Source organism: Trichechus manatus, unplaced genomic scaffold, assembly GCF_000243295.1.
Source record: "Trichechus manatus latirostris isolate Lorelei unplaced genomic scaffold, TriManLat1.0 scaffold00111, whole genome shotgun sequence".
In the NCBI taxonomy this organism is placed as follows: Eukaryota; Metazoa; Chordata; class Mammalia; order Sirenia; family Trichechidae; genus Trichechus; species Trichechus manatus.
This window is the reverse complement of record NW_004444047.1, coordinates 7,494,225-7,508,848: the sequence shown is the minus strand read 5'-3', so window position 1 is coordinate 7,508,848 and position 14,624 is coordinate 7,494,225. Positions and strand designations below refer to the sequence as shown.

Genomic DNA, 14,624 nt, shown 5'->3' with positions numbered 1-14,624 from the left:
CGCTAGGCCTTTCTTCTGAGGCACCTCTAGGTAGACTCAAACCACCGACCTTTTGGTGATCAGTCAAGGGTGTTAACCATTTGCACCACCCAGGGACTTACTATGAGGTTGGCATTGTTTTAATTCCTATTTTTCAAATTATAAAGGCAAGGTACAAATAAGTTAAATAAATTGCCCCGGGTCACAGAACCAGCTAGTAAGCAGTGGACCCAGGAGTCACACCCAGCCGTCTGGCTTCAGAGCCTAGGCCAGTGGCCATCACACCTCGGCCACCTCTCTAGGGTTCAGGCTCCAGTCTAGCCTTTTACCAGGAGCCCTGTACTAGGGCACCAGGGGTTGGTGCCACTATTAACATTTTGATTCGCACTCTGAGTCTTCAGCTCTCCAAGGAACCTTTTGGGGGTGAATGCCTAGCAGGACAGGATTTGAGAATTCCTGAGATTCTGCCCAAAAGCCATCGGAATCCCTTCAAATTTACCCTTAAGCATCAACCTCTTTATTGAACTTTTACCACAAAGCCAGGCCTTACTCCCTTTCAAACTCTTCAAATTCAGAATTCTTATGTCTGCCTCACAGGTGCAGAAACCAAGCTTTTCCATGATTCTGTTTGCTGAAACTCCCTATTTAAGTGGATACACCACACTGGGCTGCCAGGTTTGACCCGGTGTTTGGACGTGGTGATATACTTTCCTAACGTCTAGTTAGTTTACTGATTTGATGAGCCCTGTGCTGGGTGCTGGAAGGCCCTGCTTCAAGGAGCTCACCGTCTCTCAGAGGGAGAGGTGAGGTGGCAGCAGTGACACAGTGTGACAGTTTGACTGAGGCTGGGGAGCTAAGATCAGAAGAGAGAGGAGAGGTGAACCCTAACCTAGATCAAACAATAAAAATAATAATACCAAACCCATTGCCTTTGAGTTGATTCCAACTCATGGCAACCCCATGTGTTACAGAGTAGAACTGCTCCATAGGGTTTTCTTGGCTGTAATCTTTACTGATGGAAATGGCCAGGTCTTTCTTCCATGGTACTGCTAGGTGAGTTCAAACCAACTTTCAGGGTGGTAGTCAAGTGAAAACCATTTGCACCACCTAGGGGACCACAGAAGATTTTCCAAGAAGTGACCCATGGGCAGAGCCGTGGTAGCACAGTGGTTAAGAGCTATGGGAAGCTACAGCTGCTAACCAAAAGGTCAGCAGTTCGAATCCACCATCTGTTCCTTGGAAACCCTATGGGACAGTTCTGCTCTGTCCTATAGGGTTGCTATGAGTTGGAATCGACTCGACGTCAACGAGTTTTTTTTTTTTTAATATACATATCCTGGAGCCCTGGTGGAGCAGTGGTTAAGCACTCAGCTACTAACCGAAAGGTCAGTGGTTCGAATCCACCAGCCACTCCATGGGATAAAGATGTGGCAGTCCACTCTCATAAAGATTTACCGTCTTGGAAACTGTGTGGGGCAGTACTCCTCTGTTCTATAGGGTCACTATGAGTCAGAATCAAGTTGACAGCAACAGGTTTTTTTTTTTTTGACCCATGGGCAGAGTGGAAAGGAGCCAGACCAGGAGGAGGGTGAGCCAGGCAGAGGGACATGAGCAAAGACCTGCAGGGGGCGGGTGGCCCCAGGGCCGTGGAGAGCAGGCTGAGGATCTGTGATACCATCCTAAGGGCAATCAGAATCACTGCAGGGTTTTAAGTTAGGAAGTAACAAGATTTTTGTTGGCTGTCATCAAGTCAATTCCAACTCATGACGACCCATGTGTGCAGAGCAGAACTGTGCTCCATGGGGTTTTCAAGGCTGTGACCTTTTGGAAGCATATCGCCAGGCCTGTCTTCCAAGTCACCTCTAGGTGGGTCTGAATCACCAACCTTTCGGCTCATAGTCAAGTGCTTAACCATTTGCACCACCCAGGGGCTAAGTAACATGGAAGACCAGACTTTTAACAATAAGTCTCTGGCTGCTGCATGGACTTCAGCCTGCAGAAGGTAAACCAGATGTTACAGCCAAGGAAGAAATGATAAGGGCATGAGACAGGCTGCAGGAAGCAAGACAGTGTGCGGGTCAAGACTGTGAACTCTAGCCCTACTTGGGGGTTTGTCATGGACTGAACTGTGCCTGTCCCCCAAAAATGTCTGTCAACTTGGCTAGGTCATGATTCCCAGTGTTGTATGACTGTCTACCATTTTTTCATCTGTGATTTCCCTACGTGTTGTGAATTCTGTCACTATGATGTAATAAGATGGATTAGCAGCAGTTATACTGATGAGGTCTACAAGATTAGATAGTGTCTTAAGCCAATCTCTTTTGAGATATAAAAGACAGAAGCAAGCAGCGACACAGAGGGACCTCATACCACCAAGAAAGCAGTGCCAGGAGCAAAGTGTGTCCTTTGGACCTGAGGTTCCTGGGCAGAGAAGCCCCCAGACCAAGGGAAGACTGATGCATCACAAGGACCTTCCTCCAGAGCCAACAGAGAGAAAGCCGTCCCCTGGAGTTGATTCCCTGAATTTGGACTTCTAGCCTATGGAACTGTAAGAGAATAAACTTCTCTTTGTTAAAGCCATCTACTTGTGGTATTTCTGTTATAGCAGCACTAGATGACTAAGACAGGGTTCAACTCCCAGCTCCTCCCCTGACCACACCGCAGGAGCTGAAGCCTTCACCTCTTTAAGCTACAGTTTCATCATTTGAAAAATGAAGATAAAAATAGTACCTGCCATTCCTCAGTAACTTAAATACAGTTCCACAACTGGAACTGAAGCATAGACAAAGAACTGAAAACAGCGGGTGTTCAAACAAAAACCTGTACGTGAATGTTGAAAGCAGAGTCAAAAGCAGGAAACAACCCAAATGTCCATCAATGGATGAATGGGTAAAAAAATGTGGTCTATCCATACAATGGAATATTATTCAGTGAAAACAAGGAATTAAGTCCTGCTACACAACATGCATGAACCTTGAATGAACCTACTAGTACCACCACCACTACTACTAACCTTGAAAATACCATGCTGAGTGAAAGAAGGCAGACACAAAAGGCTGCATACTGTAGGATTCTACAGGGTCAGCCGAGATGAGGGAAACCCTCAGTGAGATGGATGGACACAATGGTCACAACAACGGACTCCAACATACCAACAATCATGAAGATGGCGGAGGACCGGGCAACGTTTCATCCCGTAACACATAATGTCAATTCATATGAAATACCCATAGGCAGCAAATCCGTAGATAGATGAGTGGTTGCCAGGGGCTGAAGGAAGAAGAGACTGGGAAGTGACTGCTAATGGGTCAGGGTTTGTTTTTGTTTGTTTGTTTTTTAGGTGGAGGGGTGATGAAAACATTCTGGAACTAGATAGTGGTGAGAGTTGCACAACACTGTGAATGGACTATGTCACGAACTAGCGGTAAATGTTGTATGGGTATTTTACCACACACCAAAAATAGTGGCTACTTCATTGGGTTGTAGCACACAGAAAGCAGTTGATAAATCTGAGCTGCTACCACTACTACTACCACCACTACTACTAGTACCACTACTACTACTACCACTGCTACTACTACTACTACCATCACTACTACCACCACCACCACTCCTCCTATGACCATTACTATTACTACCACTACCACCACCACTTCTACTATTATTACTATTGCTACCACTACTACCACTACCACCGCTACTACTACCATTACTATCACTACCACTACCACCGCCACCACTTCTATTACTTCCACTACTACTACTACCACTACTACTACCACCACCACCACTACTCCTACTACTACCATTACTATTGCTACCACTACTACTACTACCACCACCACTACTACCACCACCGCCACCACTTCTTCTACTATTACTATTGCTACCACTACTACCACCACTACTCCTATTACTACCATTACTATTACTACCACTATATTACTACTACCACCACCACAACTACCACCACCACCACTATTATTACCATTACTATTGCTGCCACTACTACTACTACTACTACCACCACAACTTCTACTACTGCCACTACTACTACCACCACTACCACTACCACCACTACTCCTATTACTACCATTACTATTACTACCACTACTACCACCACCACTACCACCACTACTCCTATTACTACTGTTACTACCACTGTATTACTACCACCACTACTCTTATTACTACCACTACTACTACTACCACCACCACTTCTACTACCACCACCACCACTACCACGACTACTCCTATTACTACCATTACTATTACTACCACTACGACTACGACCACCACCACTGCTACTTCTCCTACCACCACTACTATTATTAGGCTAGAGGGAAGAGCACAGGTTAGAGGAATATTAGGGGAATGAATCAACAGGACGTGGTGACTGAGCAACGGTGTGGATGTCAAAGCAAAGGACAGAATGTGCCTGAGTGTCTTGCTTGGGAAACTGGGTGCTGGTGGGACCCACCACGACAGTGAGAAGTACCGAAATCTAAGCAGCTTAGAGCACCAGAAACCAGCCCCAAGTTAATGGTATCCTCTGAGAGTCCCCTAAAAATGCCACAGTCAAATTCCACTGATGATCGTTACAAGCACAGACTTCAAAGAACATATTTACCTTAAGTGTCACTGTCTAAGAATAAAGCAAAAGAAGTGGCTAGCGAGCCCTGCCTCCCCGCCCTCCAGAGCCCTCTCTCCTTCCTCTTTTCTCTGAAAAAGAATTCACACCTCTTTAATCACACATTAGCTGGCAGCAGACTCCTTTGATGAGTTCTATCACTGCACCTATGAAGAAGGATGCTAGAACAAAAAGGCCTTTCAAAAGGAAGGCTTTAAATGCTTGCAGTCCAACATCACGTGACAAAAAGATGAGCAAGAACTGTTTACACAGTTTGACTTCAATTATGTAATAAATATATTCACAGACTCGTGGAAGGCAAGACGCCAACACGTTAGCAATGGTTCTCTCGGGTGGCGGGATTATGAGGTAAGGTTGTTTTATTCTTCCAGCTTCTATGAGTGTATGTGGGGGGAGGGGAAGTGGGGGGGGTTGTTCCCTCAGAATGTCCGTAATATACATAAATTAAATAACACATCCCAAACCCCTAAAATGAAAAATTTTGAAGAAAAGGGAAGATGATTTCCCTGGAAGAGATTTTAGGAGAATTTAGTTCAAATCCTTTACTTTGAGCTAAATATCCAAGAACAAGGCAGTGACTTGTCCCACAGCCCTTGAGGGGCATTGCTGAGAACAGACTGCCTCTTGGCCTCCCAGCTGGCAATTTGGGCAAGAGTAAGAGATCAGAGGGAATCACACACAGGCAGTGGTGCTAGCTGCCAGTGGATTCGCTCCAACTCATGGCGACCTTACGTACAACAGAAGGAAACGCTGCCGTCCTGTGCCATCTTCACACACGTTCTGATTACTAATGGATGTCTGCAGCTGTTACTTCTCATTTTGAGGCGTGCCACATCAGCAAATGAAGGTTCTGAAAGCTTGACTCCATCAGCGTCATTAAGGTCGACTCTACTTTGAGGAGACAGCTCTTCTTCCCGTTGTATTTTGAGTGCCTTTCAACCTAAGGGGCTCATCTTCCAGCGTTATACTGGACAATGTTCTGTTGTGATTTGTAGGGTTCTCACTGGCTGATTTTCAGCTTTGCTAATTTACCAGTCTATTGAATGAGGCTGGATTAGACAACTTTTAGAGCATTATTCTGTTCTGCAAGGGTGTCCTCAAGCTGTGGGACCTTGGCCAGTTCCTGGAGCCTCTCTGGACCTGAGATTTTTACTCTATAAAATAAGGAAGTGGGACTAGGTACCATATTTTTACACAAATAACGCTAACCTTCTATGTTTGTCGGCCATTCCCTCCCCCTGCAAGGTATTTTCGTGAGCGCCACTGATGCACGTTATTTGCGTAAAACGTGGTCATCTTTAAAGTCTCTTCCAAGACAAAAATTCTATTCTGATGTCAACAATAGCGCGGTAGGTGCTAACCAGAATAATCTCAATAGAGAATGACAAGGGCTTCACAGAGAGTCCAGAGCCAAGGATCCCAGCAGAGGGCGCAACCAGTCAGCTAGGGGGCGCCTAGCAGAACTGCAGTGCTAGGGAATCACAGTGAAGAAGTTAGATGGCGTTCTGAGAGATTTTATGAGTTGCTCGAGAATTCGGAAGGCAAGGAGGAAAAGACCAGCCTGTGCAAAACCAGAGAAATAGGTAAAACAGGAAAACCCAATGGCACTAGGAGATAGTTGCTGGCTGCCATCGAGTCAACTCCAACTCATGTCGACTCCATGTACAACAAAACAAAAATGCTGCCCAGTCCTGCATCATCCTCACCATTGCCAGTATGTTTGAGTCCACTGTTGCACCGACTGTGCCCATCCATCTCACTGAGGGTCTCCCTCACCCTCGCTGGCCCTCTACTTCACCCAACATGATGTCCTCCTCTAGCAATTGATCACTCCTGATGACACGTCCAAAGAAGTCGGATCTGCTGTGATTCATACGGTTTTCATCGGCTAATTTTTGGAAGTACATCACCAGGCCTTTCTTCCTCGCAACACACAAGCCACCACAGTGTGAAAGACTGACAGGCGGTGGGGTCAACTTTCCTGACGGACCCTGAATACTACACTGAGAGTGTTGGGCTTTATCCAGCAGACAATGGGAGCCCCTCAAGACAATGGGAGCAGGTAGGTTTGGGTCTTAAGGAAGACAGCTGCAGTGTGGATGAGAGGTGGAAAGAGCAAGATTGCTTCTGTAAAGATTATAGCCTTGGAAATCCTATGGGGCACTTTCTACTCTGTCTTACAGGGTCACTATGATTTAGAATTGACTCAATAGCAGTGGGTTTGGTGTTTTTTTTTTTTTTTTTCGGGAATCTTTACTGAAGCCGACTGCCACATCTTTCTCCGACAGTATGACTGGTAGGTTAGAACTGCTGACCTTTGTGTTAGCAGCTGAGCAGTTTAACCACTGCATCACGAGGCTCTGTTGTTCTTGGGTGCCGTCAAGCCAGTTCCAACTCATAGCGACCCCATGTACAACAGAACGAAACACTGCCCAGTCCTGCGTCATCCTCACAATCATTGCTATGCTTGAGCCCATTGTTGCAGCCACTGAGTCAGTCCATCTCGTTGAGGGTCTTCCTCTTTTTCGATCACCCTCTACTTTACCAAGCATGATGTCCTTCTCCGGGGACTGGTCTTTCCTGATAACATGTCCAAAGTACTTGAGATAAAGTTTCAAATCAAGGATGGCGAGACTTCGTCTCATATACTTTGGACATTTTATCAGGACGGATCAGTCCCTGGAGAAGGGCTCCTAAACCAAAAAATAAAAACCAAACCCATTGCCACTGAGTCGATTCCGACTCGTAGCGACTCTATAGGACAGAGTAGAACTGCCCCAAAGGGTTTCCAAGGAGCAGCTGGTGGATTCAAACTGCTGACCTTTTTTTGGTTAGCAGCCTGAGCTCTTAACCACTGCACCACCAGACCTCCAAAAGGCTTCTAATGGGGACTAAAATCCAGCCCTCGTCCCACTGCCAAGCCCTGCACCCCTGGATCTGCACCCCAGAGGGGACCCCTTTCCTTGTGTCTCCTGAAGGCAATGTACGGGCCATGGGCAGCCCCGAGGACCTGGGTACTGCTCACCTCCATCCACAGCAGAGGGCTGGGAACCAGCTCGAACATATCAGCTCTATGAATGCCCTTGGCCTTTTATTATTATCCCTCTGCCACCTGCCACCTCCTCCACTGAGCAGCAAGCACCATCACAGGTGACAATCAGATCAATCAAGGGACATTTAACTGCTGAGTGTCACTGCAGTAATTTACTGCAGGGGCGGGTTAACCAGTAAGCAAGGTACGCACGGCTTGCTTATGTTTACTTACTAATCTGTCGTGCACAATTGCACAGCTGCGGTGCACAACAGGTGAAACTGTGCACGACAGATTAATAAGTAAACACAAGGAAGCCCATGCATACCTTGATTACTGGATAACTCGTCCCTGGCGGTGAGGCACAGTGGGGACACAGGGATGTATCAGATGTGGCCCCACCAGCAGGGACCCCACAGACCAGTGAGGACAATTGTTTTACTGTGTGCCAGAGTCAGGCTTTATTTCTGTCTCTTCTGCTTCAGGACTCTGGCTCACTAGGCAGTAGTGTGGACCACTACTCAACAGCAGGTGCTCTGGAGCCAAACTGCCTGGGTTCAAGTCCTGGCTCTAACACTTACCAGCCATGTCGAGTTCCCACAGCTGGCCTGTCTTGGTCATCTAGTGCTGCTATTACAGAAACACCACAAGTGAGTGGCTTTAACAAACAAATTTATTCTCTCAGAGTTTAAGAGGCTAGAAGTCCGAATTCAGGGTGCCAGCTCCAGGAGAAGGCTTTCTCTCTCTGTCGGTCCTGGGGAAGGTCCTTGACATCAGTCTTCACTGGTCTAGTTGCTTCTCAGCGCAGGGGCCCCAGGTCCAAAGGATGCGCTGATCTCCTGGCTCTTCTTGCTTGGTGGTAGGAGGTCCCTCTCCTCTCTGCTTGCTTCTCTCTTTATATCTCAAAAGAGATTGACTCAAGATACAACATAATCCTGTGGACTGAGTCTTGCCTCATTAACATAACTGCCTCTAATCCTGCCTCATTTACATCATTGAGGTTAGGATTTACAACACATAAGATAATTACATCACATCACAAAATGGAGGACAACCACACAATACTGGGAATCATGGCCTACCCAAGTTGACACACATTCTGGGGGGACACAATTCAATCCATAACAGCCTGCTATGCCTAAAAACGCCTGTTGGCAAGGTTGACCCCTGGTTGATGTCTAGAACTTGGACATGGGGAAGTTTCCCACCATTTCAGGTCCCTGGGTGGCACAAATGGTTTGCGCTTGGCTACTCACCTAAAGGTTGGTGGTTCAAACCTACCCAGGGACACTACAGAAGAAAGGCCTAGCAATTTGCTTCCGTAAAGATCACAGCCAAGAAAACCTATACAGCAGTTCTACTCTGTAACACATGGGGTCACCATGAGTCAGAATCGACTCCACAGCAGCAGGTTTGGTTTGATGTTTTTTCCCCCACCATTTTTTGAGAAGAGTGGCTCACTGGCCTAAACTGTTGGCACACACAACGTGGTTTATGCCAAACAGCTGCTCTCCTTCTGGGAGTTTGGAATCTTGCTACGTGCCAGGCAGGAGGTGTCTACGTGACCAGCCCCCAGTGAAAACCCTGAGCACTGAGTCTCTAACGAGCTTCCCTGGTAGAGAATCTCACTTGTGTTGTCACAGCTCGCTGCTGGGGGAGTTCAGCCGGTCCTGGGTGACTCCACGGGGAGAGAATTCTGGGTGCTCGCACCTGGTTTCCCCAGACCCGGCCCCACACGCTTCTTCCCTGTGCTGGTCTTGCTCTATGCTCTCACTGTAAGAAACCACAGCCACCAGTACGACTATCTCCTGAGTCCTGGGAGTTCTAGAGAATCACCAGGGCTCAGGGTGGTCTTGGGCACCCCTGACACACTAGCCATCTGTCTTAGTTAGCTAATGCTGCTATAACAGAAATACCACAAGTGGGTGGCTCTCACAAACAGAAACTTATTTTCTCGTTGTTCAGGAGGCTAGAAGTCCGAATTCAGGGCACGAACTCTAGGGGAAGGAATTCTGGTGGTACAGTGGTTAAGCACTTGGCTGCTAACTGAAAGGTCAGAGGTTTGAACCCACCCATGTGCCAGAGTAGAACTGCACTCCATAGGGTTTTCAATGGCTGATTTTTCGAAAGTGGATTGCCATACCTTTCTTCTGAGGTGCCTCTGGGTGTACTCAGACCTCTAACCTTTCAGTTAGCAGCTGAGTGTGTTAACAGTTTGCACCCCCTAGAAGCTCCACTAGGGTACAGACGATGGTAAACCAGCCACACCCCCTCAGGCCACGCTGGGGACCTGAAAGACAGCACAGAGTCCACAGCCTGACACTCGCCAGTAGTGCCAAGGCCAGCTGCCGGCCCCCCTCCTTGGCTCTGAGGACAGGCAAGAGGCCCACACCCCACAGGCACAGAAGACACACTGGCATAATGACAGTGTGCAAGTCCTATCTTACCCTTACCGTTATCTTTTCCTCTGCTGTGATGGTGAAAAGGGCTTTGAGCTGTGTTCTGTTCTAGAAAAAAGAAAAGGAAATGCTTTGGTCAACAGTTTTTGGAGTCTCTGATACATCAGATTACATTTGATAATTTCCAACCCACCTTGTCTGGAGCTGCAACAGGCCTTTGAGCTGTAGGAGGGGGTGGGGACTTGCAGAGGTCTTACAGCCCCTTTGGGGGAAAGATCTGCAGAATCGTGACCTCTCCTTCTCTACTGAAGGCATGTGTGGGGTCCAAACACCAGTTTCCCGAATAGCCAAGGAGATTACTGACAGTTTGGCCAAGTGGTGAAACACTTGGGGTTGGAGTCAGGCAGGACGGTGTTGCGTGCTGACCCCAAAGATTCCCAGCTGTGCGTCCTGGAGCTGGTTCCTGGAACTCCCTGAACATCGGCTTCCGTCAAGTAAGGTGGAGAGAACTGCTGGACTCTGTTGGGACTATGTGGGTTCCCCTTTCATTCCAGCGCACCCCTTCCCCCCAAACACCAGCTCCCTATGGGTCTATCCTAATGCCTTCTCACATTCTGTGACTGAGGACATACGTTGTTGTTAGTTGCGTCCAGTTGGCTCCGACTCAAGACGACCCCATGTACAACAGAACGAAACGCTGCCCAGTCCTGCGCCATCTTCGTGATCGTTGGTATGCTCAAGTCCATTGTTGCGGCCACCGTGTATTCTGAGTGCCTTTCAACCTAGGCGGCTCATCTTCTAGCACTATATCAGATAATATTCTGTTGTGATCCATAGGATTTTCCCTGGCTAACTTTGGGAAGTAGACCACCAGGCCTTTCCTCCTCGTCTGTCTTAGTCTGGAAGTTCTGCTGAAACTTGTCCACCATGGGTGACCCTGCTGGTATTTGAAATACCGGTGGTATAGCTTCCAGCATCACAGCAACAGGTAAGCAACCCCAGTACGAACAAACAGATGGAAGTGTGGTGGAACAAATAGTTACTGAGCACCTGATATGTGCCAGGCTCTAATTTTGGCTCTGGGGACACAGCCATGAATATGACAGATGAGGTCATGTGGAACTGACAATCTGGTGGCAGCGGCAGGGGGGAGGCTGGAGGTAGTAGAGTCAATATCATACACAAACAAGGAATCAAATTAATAGACAGGGCAACATCAGGGTGTGATGAAGCTAGGAAGGTCACACTGGAGCGAGTGAGGGGGCCGGGCCCCATGCCCAGGTTTGCCCATCCAGAGTTACACCTCCTGTTGTCCCACCCGGGTACGTCAGGGCTTCACATTAGAGCTCTGTGTGAGGAGATGGAGGTTTCTGGTTTCATTTTGGCTTCCGACTACAAACTATTGCCTTATCTTAATTTTTTATTTTAACTTACTTGGTGTTATGGATTAAATTGTGACATGTTGAAGTCCTAACTCCTGTATGAGATGAATGTGACCTTGTTTGGAGAAATAAGGTCTTTCTTTGAAGACACTATCGGTTAACCAGGTCATACTGGATAGGCCGGGTCCTTATCCCTCCTGAGCGGTGTCTTATAGAAGAGGACAGGCACAGAGACGATCATACATGGGAAGACACCACATGAAGTTACACCTGCAAGCAGCAAAGGAACACCAAGGACCGCCAGCAGCCACCAGAAGCATGGAACAGGTCCTCTCTCAAAGCCCTCAGAAGAAATCAACATGGCCGACACCCTGACTTGGACTCCGGGTCTCCAGAACTTTAAGACAATAAATTTCTTTTCTTTAAAGGCATCTGTTGCTGTTGTTGTTAGGTGCCATCGAGTCAGTTCCAACTCATAGTGACTGTCTTAGGCTGGGTTCTCTAGAGAAGCAAAACCAGTAAAGCATATAAATATATCTAGAGAGAGATTTATATCAAGGAAACAGTTCCTGTGATTGTAGAGGCTAGACCATCCCAAGTCCATGGATCAGGGTAGACGCCTCTCCCAATTCATGCAGCTGCAGAAGCTGGTGACCCCAAGATCAGCAAGTCGGAGAGGAGGGTTCCCACTCACAGGCTGTGAAGATCAACAAATTTCAAGATCAGCAGGCAAGACCGCAAAGTTTCTCCTGATTTACGTAGCTGCATGGGTTGGCGATCCCAAGATCAGCAGGTCAGAGAGCAGGGCTCGGCTTACAGACTGTGAAGGTCCATGAATCCCAAGTTCAGCAGATAAGCTGATAGTTCAAGTCCCAAGAACTGGAGGTCAGATGAATAGGAGGCAGCCAGAGGATGCAGAGTAAGTAAAAAACCAGAACGTCTGCTTATATTCAGATGCAGGCCACATCCCTAAGGAAACTCCCTTTCCACTGATTGACTACTCACAGCATATTCAATCATGGGAGTGATCATATATAAACACTGAGAATCCAGCCCAGCCAAGATGACTCACAATCTTAACCATCACAGCAACGCTACGTACTACAGAACGTAACACTGCCCAGTCCTGCGTCATTCTCACAATCAATGTTTGAGCCCAGTGTTGCAGCCACTGTGTCAATCCATCTCATGGAGGGTCTTCATCTTTTTTGCTGACCCTCTACCAAGCATGATATCCTTCTCCAGGACAGCTACTTTGTGATATTTTATTGTGGTGGCCCCAAGAAATTCAGACACTCAGTCTCCTTTTCAGGGGCAGATGACCTAGTAAGTATGGTAAGCAAGGACTTACTTGTGCTTACTTCCAAATCTGCAGTGAGCAACTCCACATGGGTTTCACCACATCAAGTAAGCCCATGCTTACCTTGCTTACTGGGTCATCTACCCGTCAGGGACTGTAAATTTGAAAAGAGGCTTTGACTCTGTAGGAGGGTGCTGTGGGGTTGGGAGAGAGACAGATGCCAGCCATACCCAGAAGCAGAATCTTTGATGTGGTGAAAAAATGTGAAATCATTCACTACAGATGATCTGGTAAGCAAGGTAAGCATCGTGCTTACCTTGCCTATTGAATAATCTGCCCTGCCTTTCCTCCTACATCACTGATTACACTTCTTCTGGTCTACACTATCTCTATGTTTATCCTTCTTTCTCCTCTGTTTCTGTCTTTGTACTTAATTATTTTCTGAGAAATATGACTTTTCCAACAGTCTTGTATCGTTTTCTTGTCTCTGGTCTTTATCTTTTTATAATCTTTCATTTTATCTCGTTTTTTTCTTATCGCAGCAGAGATGCCCCAGCAGGCCCTGCAGTCTCAGAAGTGGAAGGAGCCAGAAGCTGCAGGTCCAGTTCCAATGCTGTCATGTGACCTCAGGCAGTCACGCTCTGCTCCTCATCTCCCACCTCTGCTAAACAGTACTTGTCTCCAGGGGCTGAAGTCAGCATAAATGACAAAAGGAACTACAGCATGAGTTCCCTGGGGACAGGGACCACACCTCCTTCAGCCTGTGTACTGGCACCTGGCACACAACAGGAAATCAGCTGGTGTTTATTGAATAAATGGATTAACAAAGAGGTAAATGAAAAGTGAAACTACCAATAGCAATGGCAACCACTCGTTGAGTTCTTACAAGGTGCCAGACACAGGACAAGAAGTCAACATCCATGGATCACTTGTTGTTGTTGTTGTTGTCAGGTGCCATCGAGTCAGTTCTGACTCACAGAAACCCTATGTACGACAGAATGAAACACTGCCCGGCCCCGTGCCATCCTCACAATCATTGTTATGCTTGAGCCCATTGTTGCAGCCACTGTGTCAATCCATCTCGTTGAGGGTCTTCCTCTTTTTTGCTGACCCTCTACTTTAGCAAGCATGATGCCGTTCTCCAGGGACTGGTCCCTCCTGACAACATGTCCAAATTATCTTTATAACAACCTGCATGAGGCCCAGAGGGGGCAAGTAACTTACTCAAGGTCACAAGAAGAGTTACTCATGGAAACGAGTTCGTGGCAATGTGTGTCAGAGCCCTGAGCCCATGACACCACAGAATGAATAAATGAAGTAATGAACCAACAGAGATTGTAGAATTCTTCCTTTCCATACAGGAGAGACAGGTCAATTCCCAGCCAGTGCACCTCATACACAGCCACCACCCGTCTGTCACGGAATCTTGTGTGTTGCTGTGATGCTGAACATGTTTCAGCAGAGCTTCCTGACTAAGATGGACTAGGAAGAAAGGCCTGGTGATCTTTTGAAAATCAGCCAAAGAAAACCCTATGGATGACAATGGTCCAATCCACAACCAATCATGAGGATGGCACAGGACCAGGCAGCATTTCATTCTGTTTTGCAAGGGGTTACCCTGAGTCAGCGGTTTGAACCCACCAGTGGCTCCACAGGAGAAAGACCTAGCAATCTGCTCCCGTAAAAATTACAGCCTTGGAAACCCTATGGGACAGTTCTACTCTGCCCTATAGGGTCACTATAAGTCAGAATCGACTCAATGGCACCCAACAACAGCCATCAATCCATCAATCAGGGGCGACTCAATGATCGCTAACAACAACAGCCATGAATCGGGCGACTCAACGATCGCTAACAACAGCCATGAATCAGGGGCGACTCA

The 14,624-nt window shown here is 47.3% G+C and overlaps 1 protein-coding gene across 1 annotated transcript in view; it reads right to left on the bottom strand.

The window, feature by feature from the left end:
* The window catches only part of EVC2 (EvC ciliary complex subunit 2), a 195,952-nt gene that overhangs the window by 168,823 nt on the left and 12,505 nt on the right, over positions 1–14,624 (bottom strand). Inside the window, exon 6 of the mRNA XM_023737957.1 lies at positions 10,115–10,168. Coding sequence (XP_023593725.1) covers positions 10,115–10,168 — 54 coding nt within the window. The remainder of the gene's footprint in view (positions 1–10,114; positions 10,169–14,624) is intronic.